Here is a 24,325-nt window from a genome sequence, read left to right as displayed (position 1 = left end):
TAACAACAACCAGGAAAATGATGTGACAGAACCACAGCCCACTTCTAAAGGACTAGGGTCTTTTCTGTTTGGGGCAGTGTTCTATTTTCAAAGTTACTTTCTGAAAATGGAAACCAGAATGCCACTTGTCTGAGCAAGTTGACAGAGGCAAAAAAATTGAGATTGCTGGATAGAGGGACCTCTGCCCTTCCGCTGCCTGGAAACCCCAGGAAACTTCCAGACTAGGCAATGGGCTCTGTGGGGCTCCCCCTCTCCTCCTCTCCCCACATACGGGCCACACTTTTGCAGAAGACAGCACCCCTTGCCAGCCTTCTTGCTTTCTAGTAAAAGGGGGCTGAGGGTCGGGAAGGACCCTTCACGTTCAGAACTAGATTCCCGGAGTCGTACACAGACCATTTAGATTAGGAGAAAGAGCATCTAAGGATGTGGAGATGGTTTTTCTACAAATTTAGATTAAGACCAAGAGAAAAGGTTTTCACTCATCTAAGGAGGCTTTGCTACTATGCCAGACATTGTAACTATTTTGGAAACTTAGTTGAATCCCAGGGATGCCTCCCAATAGCACCAAGGTAACTGTCATCCTGAAACTGAGACCTCTGGGCGGTGCAAATGCACAGCAATGATTGGCTCACTGGAGGTGGGGGGCAGAGAGGAGATTTTTGAGATCTTTAAGATTTCAGGAGAGACGCTTGGGGTGAGGTGGAGCTGGACTGTTCTGGTTGCTCTCTAGTGATGGGAGTTTATAGACAGCGAACTTGGCTGCATGTTTCAGCTCTTAATACTCTAGCTGACAAACGTGTGGTGTCTGGGAACCCAAGCATGACAGAGGGAAGGGACTTTTATTATTTAATCTGTTTCTAAGATAAGGAAGCCGGCCAGTGAGATATCCAGCCTTTCATGAAGTGTTAGCAAGCAGTGAGGCACAAGGCTGCTTTCTTTCTACAGCAAGAGCAAGTTCTCGAATGTTTAGTGGCCCTCAGTGCAGGACAGATACCTTCCCAGGGAGAGTCAGACAGCCCTGGCGGTTCCCGCCAACTGCAGGTTGCAGGTGGCTTGTGGTGCCTCCCCGCAGTGTCTCCCCATTTCAGGATGGCCCTTAGGCAGGTGAGGAATCTACTCTGTCTTCTGGGGGCGGAGGTTCTTCCAGGATGATGGTCCTGATTGATTGTCTGGGCTTCCTGAAGGGGCAGGACATGGTGGGCTCCTGTTTCAGGCTTCCCCTGGTCTGACCCCTGCCTTTGGCCAGGGTTCAGTCCTGCTCAGCAACTCAGATCCCCCAGCTCCACCCGGAGACGATCCAATGAGAGACGGAGCCCCGTGTCATGAGTCAGTTTCTTTATTAATGTTGACATCTGTTCAGCTGGTGTAGGGGACATGGGCTATACATCAGAGTGGGGGGGGGACCCTCTCCCAGTAACAGCATGTGAGAGGGTCAAGAAAGGATTCAGTTTTCATAACAATTAAAAAAATCAAGGTAATTTCAAAACTTCTAAAAAGCGTCTAATGTGCAGACTGCAGCATTCTCTAGGCATCAAGTGGAGACCCCAAACTCCTCCTAAACAGCTCCTACTAGCATCGGGGGTGCAGCCGCGCCGCGCGGCCCGGGCCGGCAGCAGCCCGGCGGGCGGCGGCCAAGCAGCCATGCCGGAAGGAGCGAGGTGCCAAAGCAGAGCCTGGGGCCGGGGCCACGCGGGCCGCTAAGAGGGGCTACTGGGTCGGGCGGCGCGGCCGGGGAGGCAGGTGCGGGCGAGACGGGCCGGCGGGCTCCGCGCCCGGCTCCGCCTCCCGGGGCCCGGGGGCCGGGCAGCTCCCCAGCCGCGCGGCCGCCCCTCCGGGGCCGGGGTCGGGCCGCGTCCTAGCAGGCCGGGCTCGGAGCAGGCGGCGGAGACCGAGCCGCCTGCCCGGGGGAGGCCGGGCCGCCTGCCCGGAGGCGGCCGCAGCGCGGGGCCAGGACACCGAGCGCCCCGCTCGGCTCACAAAGCAGAACAAGCCGGCCTGCCCGGGGCGCGGCGCGCTGGCGCGGCCTGGACGCGGGGTCCGGCCGCACGGAGACCGCCTGGCCGGGCTCCGCGCCCGGGTCGCCGCCGTCCAGGGCGCTTCTGTGCTACTTGGAAGGTTTGGATGTGTCCCGGCGGGAGTGGACGTCCGTCCGTCCGTCCGTCCGCAGGGCCCCGGCCGGCGAGGGGAAGAGCCTGCCGGTCCCTCTCCGGGCCCGAGGGGGCGCGCCCGAGCGGGCGGCGGATTGTGCTGAGTCGGGCCTCTCCCCGCCGGAGGCTCTGGAGTGACTTTAAGGCTCTTCCAGGGCGGGCGGCCCCGGGCCGGGAGCGGCCAGCTGTCAGGTTCCGTCTCTGCCCAGGAGGAAGGAGGCCAGGCCCTCCTCCCTACGGGTGCGGGGCGCCCAGGGCCTGCGCCCCGACCACCACCCCGCCTCCCAGCCTGCAGGTCGCCTGGACTTCGAGCACCAAGTTGGCTCTGGGAGACCTCTGGGTGGCCCTGACCTGTGGGACTGTCAGGTACATTCACTCTCGCCTCGCCTGCGCCCTGCCTTCCTCTGTCACTGAGAGCCAGCCCTGGCGTCCCCCGCAGAGGGAGAGGCCTCCGCTAGTGCTTTGTACATACTGCTATGTGTTTCTATTGGTTTGCATAGTATTTATTGTTTTCATATACACAAGGCTGATTACTGTACAGTTTACACTTTGGACACGGACTATGATAGAAGTGCTTAAAGATATAGAAAACCTCTTTCTCTATGGAACATGCTGGTGCAGTCTTAGGACAGCCACCGGCCCTTCCCCAACTAAAAGACCATTCTGGGGTCCCTGGCTCCCTGAAGCCCTACCGCTCAACCTGAGGGCGAGCGCCTCCCTCAGACTCGGAAGTCACTAACACAAAGAGCCCCAAGTGCACGCACAGTGATGATGACTACTGAATCTGGCAGAGAGACACAACATTTAAAAACAAATCCATCTTAGCCACTGGAGCATGGTGGACACAGCTTCAGAGGTCACGGTCAAATCAGTGTGTAGACTGAATGTCAGGTGGGAAGCTCTGGGAGGGGCAGTCCGCTGGGGAGGGGACCACTGTCACAGGTGGCAGGGAGGAGTGGGGATCAAGGAGGTCAGGGACATGGGATTAAGGTGTTAAAAGGACTGTATGCCTAGTTATCATTCATTTTTCTCTCCAGGAAGCCCACATGGATTTCTTATGGATGAGGTTGAAAAAAAAGTACCCTGTGTGAAGTCAAAACCAAGACAATTAAAAAACAAAACCCAAACTACCCTCAGTCAAAAGAGCCCTTATTCACTTTTGCACTCATACCCTCTCGGCCCTAGTTTTCTATCCCTTTCTCTCCTTTCCCCTCTTTTGGCCGCCTTTGTCTTGATTCCCGACAGATCCGCGGTCGCTGGAGGCAGGATTGAAGACTGCAGGTCATGCGTCTGCAGCCAGTCGTTCATGCGAATAGGAGGCTAAAGGAAGTCCCTTACAGAGGTCATGCCGTGAGCTGGGAAACCACGTTCCGTGGCCCTCACCCAGCTCTCCTCCCACGTGCATGGCAGAGGGTGTGGAGCTCAGGGTTTGGGTGTCGAGGTGTGATCCTGAGGGCACAAAAAAAGAAGTCACAATTTTAAAGTGCAGCTCTAAGCATGGGTTTTGTGGTGGCTGCACAAGTGGGGTCTGGTGGAAATCAGGCCCCCAAGCAAGGTGGTGAGTCAGAGCAGTGTTGCTTGCAGAAACACCACGCACACTTTCCTGCTCATCGCCCAGAGATTCGACACGGTGCTGGCCACCCACCCACCGGTGTAATGCACAGCAGGGCTGGACTGATACCTCCTGCTTCCAGCAGGTCCAGCCACAGGGAGAAAATCCTCACAGGTAGAGTTGCACGGTAATGGTCAATTTGCATAAGCCTGGAGCTGTGCTCAGAGGCAATTGAGGCTAGGCGCCCGTGCCTTATACTCCCATCAGAACACATAGCTGTCGGCTGGGTGCCCTCCCTAGGGACCTGAGGCAGCCAGCCTTAATCTCTAGCATCTTGAACTCATGGCCTCAAGGAACAACAGTTCCTCTTGGGCTCTGGTCCACAAGGGCTTCCTGTTACGCATCTCTGGCATCTGTCCTCATTCCCCATAGGGAACAGACTCTTGTGTGGCAGGAAGCTGTGAAGGACATATGCGTTCTCCCCGGAATACAGTGTAGCCATGCCTGCGGGGCCAAGGCAAACCTCGCACCTTGGGGCTTGCAGCAGCACAACACGCTTGCCCCCCATGAAGCCTCAGCCTCCAGCCTGGCTGAGCAGCTGCGTGCTTTCAAGACCAGCTGCTCAGGACTTTGTTTGCGGGGACCCAGCCACGCAGGGAAAAAGAGGTCATTTTAAAAAGAGGATCTGACAGTCACCTGGTTGTAGTTGATGTGAAAAGACAAAAAGATTCTGAGGCAGAGTTGTCCCCAATCTTGGGCCTTCGAGGTGGCAGGGCTGGAGAGAATGGGATTCTAGATGTTTCTGGGGAAGGAAGGGTCCTTGCCAGAGGTACTTGTGCTGAACTTCATTGCGCTGTCTCTTGTCAGGACAGGGCTCAACTCTCAGCCTAGGCCCCCTCAGACAAGCCTCCTACCAAGCTGTGTGAGCCTGGAGTGTTGTCTTAAAGCTTCAGTCTCCTCTCTGGCTAAGGTCAAGGCCTACCTCCACACACCTTCCTGTCCTCTGCCTCACACAGCCTGTCAGTGACAGAACATTACAGGGCACACTGGCTGAGAATGTGACCTCTGAAGCTCCGGACTGCTCCAGTTAGAACCGGTTCTTCCAATCCCCTGCTCTCTGACCTAAGTTAAGATAGTTACCCACTCTGCAGCTCGGTGTCACCTGCCATCCAATGATGGCAGTGGTAGAGCTGGAGTGGTAGGGTGGAGAGCTGGGCGAGGGCCACGGATCTCAGAGGGCTCCGGGTCCCTGAGGTGCCTGGGACAGGGGTATTCTGTACATGTGAACTATTTCTGGGCTCTCTTGGGAGGTGGTTATAAACACTGAGGACAGGAAATTCTTCCTGGTGTTCTCCACAATGCCTACCTACCCTGGTGCTAAGCACTCCTGAAACAAGAAACCACATGAAATCTAGGGCCCAGGAGGCTAAGATCTCCAAGGCGCCAAACAAGATAGGTTTGGGCCAAGCAGGCGGCCAGTGCTAGATGAGAACACAGCCTCCTGCTACGTGATCTATTCCTCCACTACACCCCTGTTCTTCCGTGGGAGACGCTCACCCTTCCACGACTTAGCAAATACCCTTTATGCTGAGTGGCCAGGCTCCTTCCCTCATTCCCCTCTGTGCATGGCTCTTGATCCCACGCTCACCCGTGCTGGTGGCTGGCTTTGGTCTCCTCCAGCCTCTGACTCTATCCTGTTGGAAGTGGCTGGTGTAACAATGGACTGTAGTAAAACAAAGCCTGGCTGCCTGCTCCCATTGAGACTATGGGTTAGATTTCAACTTATTAAGATATTCTACTGTCAGAGCTAAGCAAATTTGCAACCACATGGTCTGAATGTTTCTTAGAGAAAAACAAAGAAAGGTGTTGGGGGGGTTGGGGGGTGGAGACTGTTCCTCCTGCAGAGTCCTAGGGATGTGCAGAGGGGTGCCCAGGCTCCTAGGGCCCCCAGTCCTCTTATCCCACCCCTCCACCATCTCTCCACGTGGATGCCCTCACACTTGAACACAGGACAGAATCCATCATCTGCTCTGATTAAATAGCAACTATTTACTAGAATGTTCTGCTGTCCTCTACCTTTCATGCAGAGCCTTCCCAGTACTAGAGGTGACTATGAAGAAAGCAAAATTAGGGGTGAGGTCTACTTAGTCCTTGCCTGGATGGGGGTACACTACCATGAAGTGATGCTCTATATCTCAACACAAAAGAACACCCCATCATCCTGAAACAGGATAACCTGGGGAGAATGAGGCCCCTTGAAGGCAACTCAGAAATATGGTATTTAGAGGGGCTAGGGATATGGCCTAGTGGCAAGAGTGTTTGACTCGTATACATGAAGCTCTAGGTTCGATTCCTCAGCACCACATATATAGAAAATGGCCAGAAGTGGCGCTGTGGCTCAAGTGGTAGAGTGCTAGCCTTGAGCAGAAAGAAGCCAGGGACAGTGCTCAGGCCCTGAGTCCAAGCTCTAGGACTGGCAAAAAAAAAAGAAAGAAAAAGAAAGAAAGAAAGAAAGAAATATGGTATTTAGAAATGCAGAAGTGCCATCTTTGCTTCAGAGAGACAACAGGATGCATTTCTTCCTAAGGGATGCATTACTCACCCCAAGATAACTGGGCACCTCTTTACCTCAAGGATAAGGATCTGTTTTATGGCAGGATGCATTCTTACCTGGAAGAAATGCCCCCAAATATCCAGAAATGCAGAAAGTAACACCAGGAATGATGAAAGTGAAGAGAAAACAACCAGCCTTGCATAACTCTGAAGCCAGACCACCTGCCTTTACCATACAAATGCCTGGTAACAGCCAAAGAGCAGTGTGGCTCTATCTCCTTTAAGAGTACCCCCACGGTGTTAGAGTGGGCCCTGCCCTTCTGTCTGTCTGCCCTGTTGTCTGCTTGTTTGCCTGCTTACTCAATAATGCATCACCAAGTTTTCTTACCATTGTGACTTGTCCAGCAATTCTTATTTTGCGATCGACGTCAAGGACCCTGAGTGAAGAGTCCCTGCTTTTAAAGGAAAACTTCACTAGCCTTCACCTGCATCTGGTGACAGTTCCTTTTGGCTTGCTTGTTGGATGTAATGTCTACCACTGTGCCATAGCGCTTCTGGGAGGTCTGGGCAGGCCTACTAAATCCATTTTCAATACACACAGAAATCACTAGCAGCCTGATGGAGTGTGGTGCACCCTAGAAACGGAGTTTGGCAGGACTGGGGCAGGGGCCAGGAGCTTACACACCAGACTCCTTATCCTCCCCCCCCCCACACTTTTTTTCTTGGTGCTTGTGATGAACCCAGGGCCTCACACATGCTAGATAAAGGCTCTGCCACTAAGCTACACCCTCAGCCCAGGAATCTACATTTTAATATTCTTGGGTGGGACAGTGGATTACACTTTGATAGAGTTCACTAGAACTTGACAATCTGCAAAGCCTTTCACAAACAGAAGCCCATCTATCTCCACAGCCATCCTGCTAGGAAAATATTGGCATAATTGCTACTGTATGGACAAAGAACTTGAGGCTCAGGAAGGTCAATTGACTCTACAAATACAATCTGCCATTGATTGAGCACCAGAGTGACTATGTCCTCATTCACTCCTCACAATAACGCATGCTATTACTCTTTGTAAACACTTTTTCAGTGCTGGGGGTAGAAACCCAGAGTTCCCCACTGGGGAATCCCAGTGGCCCTGTAAAATCCCTTATTTACACATATCAAAAAGAACCATTTCATTCTCTCTTGTGGATTCCAAAGCTTGGGGCAGTTGAAAAAGTTGTTTAAGACGATACTACCTGGGAACAGGGACTAGGAGGAGACTTGGCCTCAAGCCTCTCACACCCTGATTCTCCATCTTTGCGGTAGTTATGTTGTAACTCTGTGAGCTCTGAATTAGTGAGCACCGAACCAGTGCTCCTAAGGGAAACATAAGGTTAGATTCTTGTGAGCCTCTGTTCTAAGAGTTTCACTAGTCAGTAAACACTTAGCCCTGTTTTATATATCTTTCTATTTGAGGACTCTTTATGGGGTATTTACGTCTCATTAACTTGACCTTTCTACCAACAAGTCTTTTTAACATATGCAGTTCCCCTGGAAGGCATTGCTGCACTCGGAAACCCCAGACAGAGCCAGGTGCCAGTGGCTCACCCCTGCAGTCCTAGCTGCTCAGGAGGCTGAGGCTCAGGATCTCTGCTTAAAGCCTGCCCAGAAAGACAAGTCCATGAGACTCTTAGCACCAATTAACCGTTAAAAAGCTGAAAGTGAAGTTGTGGTTCAAGTGGTAGAGTGCAAGTGAGGCTCTGAGTTCAAGCCCCAGTTCTGGCACACACATATACACACACACACACACAAAGACCTCAACAGAACCACTGGAGATTTTTTTTTTTTGTGTGTGTGTGTGTCTGCTTTTGTTTTTTTCTTTTGCCAGTTCTGGGGCTTGAACTCAGGGCCTGGTCACTGTCCTTGAGCTTTTTTTAGGCTCAAGGCTAGCTCTACCACTTGAGCCACAGTGCCACTTCCGACTTTACTGTGTTGGTGGTACCAAGGAATCGAACCTGGGGCTTCGTGCATGCTAGACAAGCCCTTTACCACTAGGCCACACTCCCAGCCTGGAGAACATTTTAACCAGCAAAAACCGTCATGAAAAGCACCCGACGTGGCACTAAACATGCCACCCACAGAATGGCAGGCAGTGTGAGAGCTGACACGAGACAGAGCACGCCCAGTTCCCCTCAGCTGGGGGCGCGCACGTTTGATGGTAACTCAAATTCTTTACCTATGCACGTGTATCTGAAGGACCACAAAAACACGGGGAGCCTGCTCTGGTTACCAGGAAAGTTTAGCGCCTAGGTGTGTTTGCAAAAGAAGGACAAGGGTCCACTCCTTGTGCTTGTGCTGAGAAGCAGACGGCCTGCAGCCCGGGCCTTGCCTGCTGCTCGTGGTCCCTGGGGATTCGGGCAGGGCCTGCCTCCATGGCGGCGCCCTCAGCTCTGTGTTGGCAGAGGGTCGCACTATCTGGGAGCCAGGCTCCCGAGACCATGCTTTCGTGAACCTGGCCCTCATTAACTGTGTTGCTGTTTTTTATTTTTTATACAGCTTCTCTGAAGGCCATTTATAGCATACTTAAAAAAAATCAGGCTGGAGGCATGGCTCAAGTGGTAGAACACTTGTCTAGCAAGTACAAGACACTGAGTTCAAAATGGCAAAAACAACAACAAAATGTCTCTTGCCCAGCACTGGTGGTCTGTGACCGTAGCTACTCAGGAGGCTGAACTATGAGAATTGTGGTTCGAAGCCAGCCCAAGCAGAAAAGTCCATGAGACTCTTATCTTTGATTAACCAGCAGGAAAAAAAAAAAAAGCAGAGAAGTAGGGGTGTGGCTCCAGTGGTAGGGTGCCAGCCGTGAGCGGAAAAGGTCAAATGAGAGTGCCCTCGTACCGGGATACACATTTATTTTTTTCTGTTGCTGTTCCAGCCTGGCTTCTGGACTGTTCCCATTCACAACACTGCTAGACTTTAAGACAAACCAAAGCTCACATTTAAGCAAAGTAGAAAGGGATGCTTTTGCTTAAAATTATTCACACACAGCTTCGGGTTGTTTCTACATCCCGATTACAATTCTCTAGCCTGGTAAAGCAGCAGCGGCCGCCCTCTGCCTCCTGGCACTGCCAGGGTTAACGCGGTGGCCTCCTTAAGCTGCTGAGGAGTCAGGTCTAATTTTATCCTTGCACTGGATCTGCCAGTCCTCTTTTTTTGCCCGAGCGCCGAGATATCTCGGGAAGCCTCGAGTCAGCACTCTGGTGGCTGGGAAGGAAGGCAGCGGGCCCTGCCTTTTGCAAAAATGCAGAAAGCCAGCGCCCGCGTGCTGGGGGGCCTCGGAGGCCGGCTGTGGACGGGGACAGAGTGGGCGCGGTGCTCCTGCTCCCGGCTGACTCCCACCCCGACGCATCCTGTACCGAGTGGCCCCGAGTTGGACACAAAGAAGAGCCTCAGGGCAGCTCAGTACAGGATCCCTCAGGAAGGGCAGAGATGGCAGCTGGATGCGGAGCCCCAGTGCTGTACAGATCTGCCGAGACCCTCAGTGCACGGCAGGCACCCCGCCCCCCAGCACCACTGCCCCCTGCTCACACTCGCCATGCACGCACACCCAGCCCACCCTCAACACCCCCTGACTTTCAAGGTCCCCTCCTGGAAAGCAAGCACACGGCCCTGTCCGTGGAACACCAAGGAGAAGCTCAGCCTGGGGCTCGCAGGGCTTTGGGAAGGTTCCAGATTCCAGGACTTCCAGCTCCACATCCTGGATTGCTTTGTAGGCCCTCATGTTGGATTTCCTAGCACCAATGGCCTCTCCTCCACTCTCCAGTCTATCAACTCTAGAGCCTCCCTGCCTGCTTTCCAAGATCCACAACTGCAGAGCTCGGTGGAGCGCTTTCCACTAATGAAACTGAGCCGGGGCTCCATGGTCAAGCCCGTGCCTGGCATGCGTGAGGCCTGGGCTCCATTCTTGGCATGGGGAGGGTGCATGCATTTATACACGCCACGACAGACAGGCCAGGGAGATAGGACTGTCTTTTAGACAAAGAAACCAAGGCTCATACACAGTTACTAGGCATGAGAGTCAGGAGCTCCAGCCCAGTCAGGCTGACCCTGTGCACTGTGCTTGGGTGGGGAAAACAGCCTGGGAGGGGCGGCCATTCCACTGGAGAGGGATGCAGCTCATGCAGAAGGGCGAGGAAGCCGGTGTTACCTCCCGAGACGCTACTCCAAGGAGACTTGAGATCACTGTTTGCCCCTTTTCAGGCTGGCCCGCTTTACTATCTGAGCCCCCTTCCTGCCGTCTATCCGGTCGGGCTGGAGGCCACTCCCTCTCAACTCCACCTGGGGATGGCAGCAGACAGAAAGCAGGACAGATCACACTCACGGACGAGAAAAAGAGGCCAAGGAATGAGAAGGGACAGTGAGGAGCTGGTGGGCAGCCTGTCTGTGAGGAAGGAGGAGAGCAGAGGCCCGGCATGGTGCAGACAGAGGCGGAGTGAGCGCCAGGCAGATGACCTCACTGGGCCACTCTGGAGAACAGGGCTTCGAGGAGCCCGCAGCCCCCCCAGTACCTTGGAGTGTTTCATAAAGTACTCAAGGTCGGCCTCCAGCGCACCAGGGGCCTCCGGGGGCCTCTCAACAATCACCTCCTCATGTTGCTGGGTGTCATCCATGCCAGACGAGTCCACCTGCCGAACAACCTTGCGAATGATCTGCAAGAGAAAGAGGAGCTGGTCGTTTAAAGCATCAAGGCAGAGTTTTGAAAAGGCAAGTCAGTCCTTGTCCCTGAGTGACGAGAGACGGGACCCTGGACCCTTGCTGGCATCACTATGGGAAAGCCAGAGGGGCTAGAGGGCGAGGACCTCGTGAAGATTTCACTTAAGGTTCATTTTGGCCACGTATAATGATGTGTTAGTCCCTGGATTTTTTTTTTTTTTACCTGCCTTGTGGATGGGAGTTGATGTTGCCCTTCTATTGCCAGGGCAGAGGGCAGAGGGGGCATCTCCTCTCCATCTACAGCAATTCTGCTCACCCTTTCCTTCATCCAGATCGGCTCGCACTATTTACTCTGGGCCACACAGAGCCCCGCCCCGCACGTAAGAGGAGAGATGGCTGCAGGGTCTTGTCCATGTGGGTGAGCAGCAGCCCCACGGAAGCCTGGAGAAATTCTCCCTCTATCCTGCTGCTAGTAGCAGATCAGCTCTTTCTAATTCTGTGTGTGCATACACACCGGTGGGAGGGCTGGACTCAAGGCCTTGAGCTCTTACTTGGCTTTTTTGCTCAAGGCTGCTTGCTTCTGCGAGGGTGCTACCACTTGAGTGACACCTCCACTTCTGGCTTTTTGTTGGATAATTTGAGATGAGAAGCTCATAGACTTGTCTGCCTGGGCTGGCTTTGAACCTTGATCCTCAGATCTCAGCTTCTTAAGTAGAATTCTAAACGTGACCAGCCAATGTCTGGTCAGGCTGATTGACAGCCAAATAATTCCTGGTGAGGTATGTATTAGTACACGACACAAATTTAATCTATCTCTGCATCCTTATCAATTAGAAGAGGTCACTGGTAGTCTGGAGATGGCCACCCTGTTCTCTAACTGCTAATTTTCAGCCGGGCATCACAGGGCTAGGCTTGGACATTTTGAGGGGGCTAGTCCTGGGACCATTCAGGCTCATCTGGGACAGAGACTATGAGGACCTCCATGTTGGGGCTCTTAGCTCCTGATCCATGGGGCTGGCTGGCCACAGCCATGCCGACCCCGTTAGGACAGCAGTGAGACTGAGTTCCACTGCCTTTTCCTTCCACCGGCCTCTGCTAGAGCAGGAGGCGTCTCGGCACCTACCTTCTTGGTGACGATGTTGCCCTGCTCATCTGTGAATTGTTCCTCTGTCACCTGCTCCCCTGGAATATTCTGAAGCTCATTTCCCTGAAATTAGAAAAAAGGAAAACACAAGCTTGGTAAGTGGGAATTTGGGAGTAAGAGTGAAGAATGAGAAAACAGAAAATCCCCACAGTGGCAAGAGACTCAAGCTCAGCAAGTAACCATCAAGCCAGGAGTTGTGAGCAGCCCCCCTCGGGGCCTGAGGCTGGAGGCCAGGAAAGGGTCCAGAGCTTGCCTGTGCTCCATCCTCCAAGAGCAGGCCAGACAGGCCCTGAGTAGGAGGCGAGGCTCCTATCTAGATGAACTTCACAGTTTAGATGCCCAGCCACAAGCAGTGCTGCCCCAAATGTGACCTGTAATGCCATCCCAAAGTTGATTGGTGACAAGAATGGGACTAAACTGATGTTCTCAATCCCAGAGCACAGCTTTCTGGACAGTCACCTTGTGCTGGGAACAAGGGAGGTGCCCAGGGCACGACACAGACAACTCTGGTCCCAGAAGAGAACCCAGTCTGAAACCTTCTTGATTCTTCTCTTCCAAAATGTTTCCTGACCTGAACTGGCACAGCCCAGCTCCACCCTGCATATGGTTCCGATACCCCTTCCTCCCTCATATTGCCACCTGTCTGGTGTTACCTTTAAGAAGACCCGCCGCCGGACCACCCTGGTGGAGATGGTCTCCTCATCGTCACTCAGGCCCTCGATCTCACCCAGCTCCTTGTCCAGCTCCTGGTGGATGTGCTTCAGCACGAAGCACAGGGAGCCCTTCACAATGCACATCACATTCTGACAGCTGACCAGGAAGAAGCCCAGCAGCACCAGGGTGACCAGGAGTTGGGTGATGAAAGTCCACATCCTCACCTCCTCCTATAGCTGCTCTTCTGGGGACCAGGGAAGCCAGGGGCCCAGAGGTGGCAGGAAGCCACCATCTCACGCTCCTCCGGGACTCCTGAGCCCCTCAGCAACCCTGTCCATCTTCTCTCCCTCTTCCTCTCTCTCACTCTCTCCTGATTTGTTTTCTATTCCTCACTCTTTCCTCTCTCCAAGCAGGAGAGCAAATTGCCCTCTCAGCGAGGGCAGTGTGGCCTCAGTGCCCTCCTGTCGAGCTGCGCAGGCTCGGGCCTCACTCCGGGGTGACGTCAGGCTGCTATCATCTCACCACTCAAACCAGCTGCTGGAGCTGTCCTGCTTGGCTAGAGGGGGGCCAGCAGGTGCTGGGTCCCAGGCCCCCTGCACGCATATACCAGTCTCCACGGACAGGAAGGGGTCCTGCTGGACTTCCCTGCCAGAATCATAAGGATTGTGGCCCTGGGGAAAAGCTCTTGTTTGGTGAGAGAAAACAAGATGGCCTGAGCCTGCAGTGACTTGTGTGTCTGCCTCCAACAAGCGGCTGCTGTGGTGATCGGAACAATGGTCTCGGTGCTGAGGGGCTGGGACCAGCTAATGCCTGGGATAAGTTTATTTTAAAAAATAGTCCCAATGCATGTTTTCTTCTCATATGTGGAAGTTAGATCTAAATTATAAACACACATGAAAACATATGCAGGGTCATGAGCATATACACACAAACATATCAATTAAAGTATGGTATACACAGGGGAGGAAACTGAAACGTGTTGTATGTGTGAGGAGAGGGGGCAGAGGAATAAAGAGCGGAAGGGTGGGTAAATGCAGCCATCATATTCAATGTACCTATGTGAACAGGAGGCCAGGTAAAATGAGAGACGAGGGGACTAGGAGAACGGGGAAGAGTGATGGAAGGGGTGACATTGATCAAGATGCATTGTAATCGTAAACTGACATGCTGTACTATAACTCCTTTGTACAACTACTTGAGTGTAATTAAAATAAAATTTAAAAATAGCCACAAGAGTGAGTGGCTTTCCAGGTCAAGTCAAATGAGGAGGATACCACCACACAGGTGGTTAAGGCCACACAGAAGCTGCCATGCAATTTCCTTCTGTTCCCCCCACCCCACATCCTTTTTTTTTTTTTTTTATAGCCACAGCAATACCAATTCCTAGTGTAGAAGTGGTATGTCTATTTAAAGCCTATCTTCAAAGGCTCTTCTGTGCTAAGCAAGTGATGGCTATTGAGCAGAAACGATGTACTTTACACTTGCATTCACAGAGCTGACCTACAAATACAGCCACAGCATCCAAACGTTATGGATCAGGCTGCTTCCTTCAAGCAGCAGCCCAACGAGTTAGGAAGAACGTAGACACGATCATAGCAAACTGATCTTACAATTCACCTACCATGGGGTCTTGGAAAAGCTGATCTTTTCTGGGCCTCTGTTTCCTCATCTGTAAAATGAAAATTAATGTGCTCTCCCTACTTGACTGCTGTGAGGACCACATGGTTGATGAATACTAGCTAGCACCATGAATAACGGCAGCAAATGGATTGTAGTGTGCCCTGCTCAGCAGGCATTGGTCCATGTGTTTCATACTGACTTGCTTAAACCTTACTGCCATCCTACCACTTAGGGTCAACCTTCCTATTTTCCATAGAGGAGACAGGCAAAGATGGTTAAGGGAACTTGCTTAGAGAAGTGTAGGTAAGATTTCAAACTCCTGTCCTTCCCAATTTCTCCCAAATGACCTCTGTCTAGCAAGAAAGCATCTGAATAAATAAAAGCCCAAGCAAAGATGCAAGTCACTTAAGACATTTAGTTGTAGCTCAACTAAGAGGTTTAGGGAAGTAGAGCACCAGTGACTCACACCTACTAATGTAATCCTACCTACTTGAGAGGCTGAGATCTGAGGATCATGGTTCAAAGCCAGCCTGAGTAGGAAAGTCCATGAGACTCTTATCTCCAATTAACCACCAGAAAACCAGAAGTGGAGCTGTGGCTCAGAGTGGCAGAGCTCTAACCTTGAGCAAAAGAGCTCAGCTACAGTGCCCAGGCCTTGTTCAAACTGTTGTAAGGAACGTTGTAAGGAAACCCAGTGAGAGACAGAGAAGCCATCAATTTAGAAGGCCAAATTATGAATCTGTATTGGAGAGCTGGAGGACTGCTGGTGTACTCATGTCTCAAAGAACAACAGCCCCGGCCAAAAAAAAAAAAAATAGTATATAGAGGAGGAGAAACCAGGATGAACTACTGGCAGAACACTGAATACATATGGAGACCTTGGGTTTCACACACACACACACACACACACACACACACACACACACACACACACACCCCACTCAGGAATCAGGTCCCCAGAGGAATCAATTAAATTGGGGCTGTTTCCAGATGCTTCCTAAATTCCAAATGACTTGATATCTCTCTACTGCTCTGTCGCTCCATCATTGTTGTTGGGGATTCAATATAAATACTAGTAAATGGGAGCTTTGCAAACTGTCACCTTCAATGGGCCTCATTATCATCCTACGGGGGAAAGTCAAGGTCCTAGTGGTGGCCAGTCTATCCATCCACCAGTCCTCAGGCTAGGGGGTCGATGGGCTGAGGTCTGCAGGCTCAGGCTGGCAAACTGAGTCCTATAGAATGTGAAACTAGAAATTGGACTCTCCTCCCAGATGCTGATTATGTGACCCTCCAATGAAAGCCTGAGGCCTCCCTCTAGGTCTCAGTTTCCTCATTTATAATCAAGAGAGTTGGATACACAATGGAAAAAGGTTCTCCCATTTTCCCCTCACCAAGAGCTGACTGTAGGGGACACCGGGAAGAGTGCTCGAGACAGGGACTCGGAGCAGCCTGCGCTCGGCTTCTGGCACTTGCTCCTGGGGACATTGGGCTTGGTGCCACGGAGCAGCCTGATGGGAAAGTGTGCCCTGGGTGGCCCGTGGTTAAAAATGGATGCACCGTCTGTCCTGCCCAAGTGCACATACTTGGCAAGGAAGCTTTCTAAATAAAACCTGACTTAATTCCTAGCAGTTCTTTAGAGCCAACAGCTCAGAACCACTGGAGAACCAGCCTCGTTCTTAAGTCTCTAAAGGAGTTGTTCCAGGCAAGGTTTGAGGAGGAAGGAAAGAAAGTGAGGGAAAGGCCACAAGGGAAGTGGGGAGACAAGATGAGAACAAGGTGCTGGTGTAGAGCACATGGGTCACATGCACATTAAAAACATAGGCAGATTTTATAAGAACACATAAACCAAAGACAAATGCTAATAAGATGCCTGAGACTTGCTCCAAAATAATATGTGGGGGAAGGGAGGAGACTTGCAGATGAAACAAGATGGGTAGTGGAGAGTGGGTGGGTGTGGAACCCCATTGTGGGGAGAAAGGGTGGAAGGGAATAGAGACAACAGACCAAGGCAACTTAGGGGAAGATGGGAAGTGCAAGGGAGGATGGGAAGGAAGAGGGAGGATGGAGAGAGGAAGAGGCCTAGGATAGCAGGGGAGAAGAGAAGATTGCTGCCTATATCTTACTGCCTTCCAACCCAGATGACACCCAAAGTCACAGAAGTCCAGAGCTGGTGGACATTGATGATTTTCCAATCACTTCCTTGATAACCACTGGGGACACTGATGTACTGAGAAGAGAGGGGCTGGCCTTGCAGCCCCAAGAGAGTTGCTGGCACATGGCCCACGCAGACCCAGGCCAGCCAATTCTCTTGGCTTCAAGTTTGTTCTTTCTCTTTTTTCCTCCTTCCTTCCTTCCTTCCCTCCCTCCCTCCTCCCCTCTCTCTTTTTTCTTCTTTCCTTCCTTCCATTTTTCTTCCTCCTCTTCTTTCTTCGTGTGTGTGTGTGTGTGTGTGTGTGTGTGTGTGAGTGTGTGTGTGTGTGTGTACAGAGGCTTGAACTCAGGGCCAGGGCCTTATCCCTTAGCTTTTTGACTCAAGCCTGGCGTGCTACCACTTGGACCACAGGTCCATTTTTGGCTCTTGGGTGGTTAATTGGAGATAAGAGTCTCTTAGACTTTTCTGCCTGGGCTGGCTTCACACTGTAATCCTAAAATCTCAGCTTCCTGAGTATCTAGGATTATAGGCATGAGCCACTGGCACATGGTTCAGCTCCAGGCTCTTTCTAAATCATGTTGGGCAAGCGAAATAAGCAAAAACTGTTTGGGGCCACTCAAACCTCTGATGCTTACTGGGAGAGTAAGGCTTTGGGCAACCCACCCAGCCTTCTGAGAATCACTGGCTATGGAGGGAGGCGGGAAGGTTACCATGAGGCTAAAGGGGGGGGGGGTCACCACAATTACTGAGAGCCTCTCCCCTCCTCAGTAGAGGTCAAGGCAGTATAAAGTTCTTGTGAAGTCACTGTCAGTTTCTAAAGAAAGCAAACATGCTTGGTTCAGGGCTTGATGGCATGAGCTTCCCAGGTTGGGAAAGAAGAGTGGAGACATGCTCCTCATAGGCTCTCACCTGTATTTCCTGGGAGAAGGTGCTCCCAGCTGCCTGCAGCCACTCGCCAGGGCCTCGGAGGTTGTGTTCCCTGCTTGCCTGGGTGCTAGAAGTCTCCGGCTGCTCCATCCTCACAAGCTCCCTTGCAGACACCAGCACCTTCTCATATTCCTGAGGCCCACTGGGCTCCGGCCGCTGGACGGTGGCAATCTTTCTCTGAAGTGTGTGTGGGCCTTGCATTATCTCCTCTTGCCAGGAGCTTTGTGTTACATCTTGCAGGTGAGAGACCATGGGGCTTTGTCTATCCCTGTCCTGTGGTCTAGAATCCAGGCAGGAGACAGATGACCAGGGAGAGAGCAAGGACAACGGGTCACCCTCAGCTTATGTTCTCGTAGATCAGTCCCCCATCCAGCCTAACCCACCCCAGGGCCGTGGTTCATCCAGGACATAGTCTGGACCATCTTCTAGCCGTAAGCATCTGGAGATTGTGAACAGGTCACACAGCGGACTGCCCCAGTGAAGATGTGTACATGGTGCATCAGTGTCGCCAGATGAGGCGGGCCAGTGGACCCCGGCTCACAGACACATTATCTCATGTCCTCAGATAATGCCACACGTCCATACCCTCTAGGTCGCTCTCATATCTTCACGAGACAGCATAATCACTCTCCCTCCAGGGATGCTCTTCCATGGCTTCCTACCTGGATCCCCTCCTTCTCTGGCACTCCTATCAGCAGCTTTTCTTGTCTCTCCTGACTTTCTGAGCATGGCAGCAGCCCAGGCTATCCTCAGAGCTCCTGCTGACCACACCTCCTGCCTGAGTGCCTTCAATCCTTGGCTTTAAGTCCATCCAGATGCTCACCTTGCCCAGAGCACATCTCCAGGTTGCCTCTCTTCCCTTGGACTTTAGATGTGTGTATCCATCTGTTCCTCTGCCTCTCTCTACTTTGGATCTCTAATAGGCACCTCAAGGATGGCATGGTCAGATCCCACCTCCAGTCTTCCCTCCGTGCCTACTGTGCCAGTCTTCTCTTGGGCACTTGTGATGTTCTTGCAGTTGCCAGATGAGAACACAAGGGCCCGCCCTGTCTCCTTGCTTCACTCATATAGTACTCCATATCATATCAGTCAGCAAACCTTTCTGGTATGACTTAAAATATATATCCTGAACCCAACCACTTCTCTCACCAATAACGTCTCACAATGCACATCACTATCAGTGCTAGCTCCTAGCTGCCTCTGGGCTTCTGTCTTGGCCATGCCAACCTCTGCTCAAGGCAAAATCTACACATGTTCAGATGAACACATTTTCCTTTTTCTTCAGGACTTAGGTGTGCTAGGTAGACACTATCACTTGAACAGGGCCCCCGCCCTTCCTTAATATTTTTCTATCCATAGTTGGTTGAACTCATGGATTTAGAATCCACAAATATGTTTACCTTATCTTATTTCTTGTCAGTTCTTCCACTAATCCTTTCAGGTGGAAACTTTGTCTGATTTATAAATAGCCTATCTCCAGCATGAAGGTATTGTTTATAGTGCCCAGCACACTGTAGGTGCGCAGTAAATGAATGAGTGACAGTCACCTGCCTACACTGGATGGCCACAGAGCCAGCAAATGATAGAAGTAGGCCAAGAACCCAGGCAACGGTGATTGCTGTTAAAATGGAGCAGTGGCCAGCACTCAGTCAACATTTATTTATTTATTTATTTATTTATTTATTTATTTATTTTGGCCAGTCCTGGGCCTTGGACTCAGGGACTGAGCACTGTCCCTGGCTTCTTTTTGCTCAAGGCTAGCACTCTGCCACTTGAGCCACAGCGCCACTTCTGGCCGTTTTCTGTATATGTGGTGCTGGGGAATTGAACCCAGGGCCTCATGTATACGAGGCAAGCACTCTTGCCACTAGGCCATATCCCAAGCCCTCAGTCAACATTTAATGGATGCGTGTTGAATGAATGGCCAGCATTAGATTTTGGAAGATAGTCTCTCCCATAGTGATTTTGCTTTGAACCTTTACTGGCTCAGTCTGTCCAATTCTTCCCACCAATAAAAGTATTCATTTGGTAGTCAAAATGAATTGTTTCCATAGTTTAAATGACATCCTATTCCCAGATGGTCCTTGCTGAGTGGATCTGGGGGGAGCAGCCAGTTTCCTGAGCTTCTCTAGGGAGGAGCAGAGGAAGTGAGAGAAGCCCTCCACCCAGCCAGTGCTGAGCTCCTTGGCAGCTACTATGACCTATGACCACAGGCACCATGTCTTTGCTTCAGGGAAAACTTAGGAACCAAAGCCACATGGACAAAAGGCCTCTGTCCCTCACCTCCGGTGTCAGACTAGGGAGGACTCTCCTCTCAGGTCTGACTCATCCCTGTGCCCCTCTAGGGGAACCACCCAAGTTCTGAGCCCTTGTTGGCCTGTGATCAGCACAGAGCCAGGATTCTGGTAGTTGTTCTGCTGGGAGAGTGGAAACACAAGGAATGTGTGGCCCTCAGCCTGGACGTGCAGCATCTGCAGAGGGGGCAAGCCCACCTGCCTGAACTGCTATGCTGCTTCCTGCTCTTGGAATAATGATTGCTTAAGCCTTGAAAGCTCTGTCTGGCTTAGATAAGCCCTCCAGAGTGTCTTGTTCAAGGGGGATTAGTAGAGAGGCCTCCATTACCGGCAATCACATGAAAGTTGTATGACACATGCAAATAACTTCCTTTGTTCTTGGTTCTGCTAGGTGTCTAAACACGGCCTTCAACAGTAAGCACAAAATGATGACCAGAGCCCAGAGACTGTACTCCAGCAGCATTGTGTAGACTCAGCTTCCCAACCCTGATGACCCATCTCCTAAATATGCTCTTGCTGTCGTTCCTAGGAGGAGGTCTTGGGCAGGCAAGTGGCTTTTCATGGCCCAACTCTATTCCAATGTATGGTGGCTTCAGATGCAACTGGTGTCACAATGGATCTATCTGAGAAAGCACTTAAACTTTCTCCCTATGCTCACTGCCAGGCAGAATTACCCAGAAGCCCAGAAGCCCAAAGAGACCTTGGCTACCACGGTCCAGCCCTTACCTGTCCTGGCTCCTTGCCAGCACCTGACTCACGATCGGCGAGTCTGTGATTCGGGCATGCGCCCTCTGTTGGCCTGAAACAAGAGACACTTCAGTCTCCAAGTCCTGCCCTGCACCTGAGTCCTCCTGCCTCTTCTCTTCTGACCTCTGACCTTCCTCTTGGCCGAGCAAATCAGCAAGGCCATTTGTAGCATCTGAATCCACCGTGTCGTCCTCCACAAGGTCCTGAGAGCCCATCTCCGGGCCTTGCGGCTCCTCTGAGAGCGCCCCCTCCAACTTCCACTCCTGCGTGGCGTCAGAGTCCTCGGCCTTGCTGCACTCCAGAGAGGAGTCCTCAGCAGTGACCAGGGAGGGCGTGAGGCCCGCAGCCCACACCTGCATGTCAGACATCTCCAGCATGGTGTCATGCTCCGTGGCCGCCAGTGGAATGGCGTCCATGACGGCCACCTCGTTCCAGTACTGGTCTGCGCGCAGCGGAGAGGGGAGAGCGTAGTGCAGGGAGGCGGGGGACAGCAGCTCGTCCTGCAGCGAGGAGAAACCTGCAGGGGCAGACAGAGGGCGACATGCTCCAGAAGCCATCTTCCTCACACACGCCCACGTGCAAGTCCACGCACACGCACACACAGGCACGGCCACAGAGAGGCATGCACATTCGGGGCAGGGCTGGGGTCTTTCCAAGCTCCAAGTCCAATGCTCAGGCCTTGTGGCTGCTGCCAGGACCTCCTGGCAAGAGAAACAAGACTCTGAACCGGGCAGGGGCAGCCAGGGAGTGAGGACGAAAGGGGGCTCCTTTGCCGGAGGGCAAAGCGATGCGATTGGAATTCTTTCTTATCCAGTTCAGAGCACTAGATAAAGAAGGTTTTTGTCCCAAGGACTTGTGCTCAGATCCGTGTGATCAGGTGAAAGCCCCACCTTTCCACAACTGGGCAGGAGAAAGGGTTGCTTTTTTTTTTTTTCCCTCAAAACTTCCCTTGGCCCAGTCTTTAGTTAAGGTCCTCTTAGGAATACACCTTGAAGGAGAGTGCAGGCCCCCCAGGACCAAGGTCAGTAGCCAGGCTGCCCTGGAGGGGTCTAGCAGGAGACACTGAACATCCACAGACCTCAGTGCGGTGCTCAAATGGGAACCAGGCTTCTGGTTTGGCATGAAGTGACTTTTCCTCAAGTTGCATATTGGTTCCAGAAACTCTGAATGATCTACAGTGGCACAGGTGAGGGTTCTAAGGGTTCAAAAACGGGGCAAGGTCAGAGGGCACCGAGGACGCGGAGTGCGCCTGCCCTGAGCTCCTGAGCCAGCCTCCCAGCTCCGCTTGGCCCCGGGTGCCCGGCTGGAGTCACACGCATCTGACTACGCACGCCTGCTCAGATGGGAGGCCCTGCTGGTGCTCTGCCTGGCACTGCCTGCCTGAGGTCCAGGGCTGACTAGGAAACAGAAGGTACAGGATCCATGGTGGTGTGCAGCAGGGGGTTCTACCAGGGGTTCCTCAGCCCTCCTCTAGCCAGGAGTCACAAGAAAGCCTCTAACTGGTGCAGTGCAGACCTGTGGTGAGAAAAGAGACTAGAAGATGAGAGTCTCTACTCAGCTTCACTTGTCTGAGCCAGGGAGCAGGTGTGTACAATACCCACAACTGCTGAGGATGCAGAACTAAAGGCCTCTGGTGTGCAAGTAGGTGTGTGTGTGGAGGTATGAGGTCTCTTAGAACTTCTCTGCTGCTTAAACAGCCCCTCTCCCCCAGCCTTGTGTCTAGAACCTTCTATCAGCACCACACCGGCTCCCCAAATGGTCGCAGGGCGAGGTCTTTGTCCTGCGTGGTTGGGTCGAGGCCTGCTCTGTGCTCTGTGTAAGATATGGGTCTTAGCACGGCTGCCCCTGGCCTCTCCCTCTGCCCGTGGTATGTCCTCCTGTCCTCACCCGCCCACTGATCCAGCCCCCACATTCACCAGTGTCCACCTCCATGCCAGGCACTAGGCTGTGCGAAACGATGGGGGATTACAAACGTGAAACTACACGGACACACACAGACAAGCTCTCATTTTTCCTGTATTAGCTTTCAGATAAGGAAAGCTCAGCTTGCTCGTCTCACTTCTGAGTCTGCCCCTTCTGCCCCCTCACAGGGCTGGCTCACAGAACTGCAAACCCTTTGACGACAGAGATGGCCGTCAACTCCTCCCACTTGTCTAGAAGAGGAGTGGGGACCCACTGGCCCTGCTGACTTTCACAGAACTCTGGATTTTGAGAGACACAGCAGTCAGAATGGAATGCCTGACCTTAGGTTCATGAATCACATTTGCTCACAGCTACCTGTGGGCCCTGCATGCCAGCAGCCAGCCGTGTGCTGGACACACCTTCTCTCTCTCTATCTTTCCAGAGGTTTCCTCCTGACTGACCTCTAGGAGTCAAGGTCCCAGACTTAGGGGAAAGGAAAGACCATGAGTTGGTGGAGTGGCAGTGCCCATCACCTTAAGCTGCCAAACCAGGAGGAATAAGGAACGCGCAGGAGGGCTGAAGAACTGGGCAGCTCACATCTCATTGTGACACTAACAGTCATTGTGTCTAAAGTGAAGACTTGATCTAGAAAGAGGCAGTGGCCTTCCACTCTCCCTAGAGAGTAATCATGTGACCACAGTTTTTCTTATTATTCTTACAAGCAATATTATACTGTCTCCATCACTTAGTGAGCATCTATTCAGCACAATATAATTAACATGTTCTCTCTTTCTCTCTCTCTGTGTGTGTGTGTGAGTGAGAGAGAAAGAGAGAGAGAGAGAGAGTTAGTCCTGGGGCTTGAACCCAGAGCACTGTCCCTGAGCTCCTTTTGCTCAAGGCTACTACTCTTTTTTTTATTATTATTATTGGCCATAAGAATCTCACAGATTTTCATGCCCAGGCTGGTTTTGAATTACAATCCTCAGATCTCAGGCTTCTGATTAGTTAGGATTACAGGTGGGCACTACCAGTACCTGGCTAACTTCCTTTTAAAAAGTCACAAGAAATGTTAGTAACACTCCTATTTAATAGACTAGGAAACTAGAGACTTAGCAACTTAATGTTACAGCTTAAGGTTCCTCAGCTTTACAGAGGTATAGTAGAATACAGAAAACACACATCTATGGACACCCTTGAAGCCATGATTACCACAGAAAAAGATAGCACCACCCCACTCCAGGCGCGCGCACGTGTGTGTGTGTGTGTGTGTGTGTGTGTGTGTGTGTGCGTGTGCGCACGCACCAGTACTGGGGCTTGAACTCAGGGCTTAGAGTGCTGTCCCTTAGGTTTTTTTGTTCAAAGCTGGTACTTTACCACTTGAGCCACAGTCCTATATCTGGATTTTTGCTAGTGAACTGGATATTAGAGTTTCCAATTTGCTTGACTGGGCTGACTTTGAACTATCCCCAGGTTCTAGCCTACTCAGTAGCTAGGGTTACAGGTGTGAGCAGCTAACACTGGGTCTCCTCATGCCTCTTTGTAATCTTCTTCCCCTCCCCACCAAAATGATACCCTAGGAACCGCTGATCTGATTTCTGTCACTACTCATCATTTTATTCCCTAGAACTTTATCTAAATGAAATCATGGCTTTTTTTCACTTTGCCGGATGAGCTGGGGCCCATCTGTGCTGTTGCATGCACTAATAATATTGCTGAGCCATATGCCACTGTATATACCAAAGTGTGGATCTCTAATTACCTGCTAAGGAACATTTGGGTTAGCCTTCAGCTTAAGGCTATTACAAATAATGCTGCTATTGTGATGTGTGTGTGTGTGTGCACACACACACATATATACACATATGTTTTGGTAGTACTGGACTTTGAACTCAGAACTTCATGTTTGCCCAAGTTGCTTGCTTAGCTGGTGCT

At 51.8% G+C, this 24,325-nt stretch overlaps 1 protein-coding gene across 8 annotated transcripts in view; it reads right to left on the bottom strand.

Moving 5' to 3' along the window:
- Positions 1 to 1,320: 1,320 nt before the first annotated feature.
- Ank1 (ankyrin 1) overlaps positions 1,321 to 24,325 on the bottom strand; it is a 137,134-nt gene continuing 114,129 nt past the window's right edge. Inside the window, exons 38-44 of one of the 8 annotated variants that reach the window (XM_048330267.1) lie at positions 20,622 to 21,008; positions 20,471 to 20,543; positions 17,433 to 17,730; positions 12,074 to 12,157; positions 10,806 to 10,946; positions 10,445 to 10,575; positions 3,517 to 3,596 (exon numbers count right to left, since the gene is read on the bottom strand). In XM_048330267.1, the coding sequence (XP_048186224.1) occupies positions 10,477 to 10,575; positions 10,806 to 10,946; positions 12,074 to 12,157; positions 17,433 to 17,730; positions 20,471 to 20,543; positions 20,622 to 21,008 (1,082 nt within the window). In that variant the 3' untranslated portion in view covers positions 3,517 to 3,596; positions 10,445 to 10,476. Of the gene's footprint in view, positions 3,597 to 10,444; positions 10,576 to 10,805; positions 10,947 to 12,073; positions 12,158 to 12,747; positions 13,221 to 17,432; positions 17,731 to 20,470; positions 21,009 to 21,596; positions 21,687 to 24,325 lie in introns of those variants that run through there. The other 7 variants (XR_007208507.1, XM_048330266.1, XM_048330268.1 and 4 more) reach the window with 7 other exon arrangements.

The sequence above is a fragment of the Perognathus longimembris genome, chromosome 21 (assembly GCF_023159225.1).
Source record: "Perognathus longimembris pacificus isolate PPM17 chromosome 21, ASM2315922v1, whole genome shotgun sequence".
Taxonomy (NCBI): domain Eukaryota; kingdom Metazoa; phylum Chordata; class Mammalia; order Rodentia; family Heteromyidae; genus Perognathus; species Perognathus longimembris.
The sequence above is the reverse complement of the archived record's forward strand: the minus strand, read 5'-3'. Positions and strand labels throughout refer to the sequence as shown.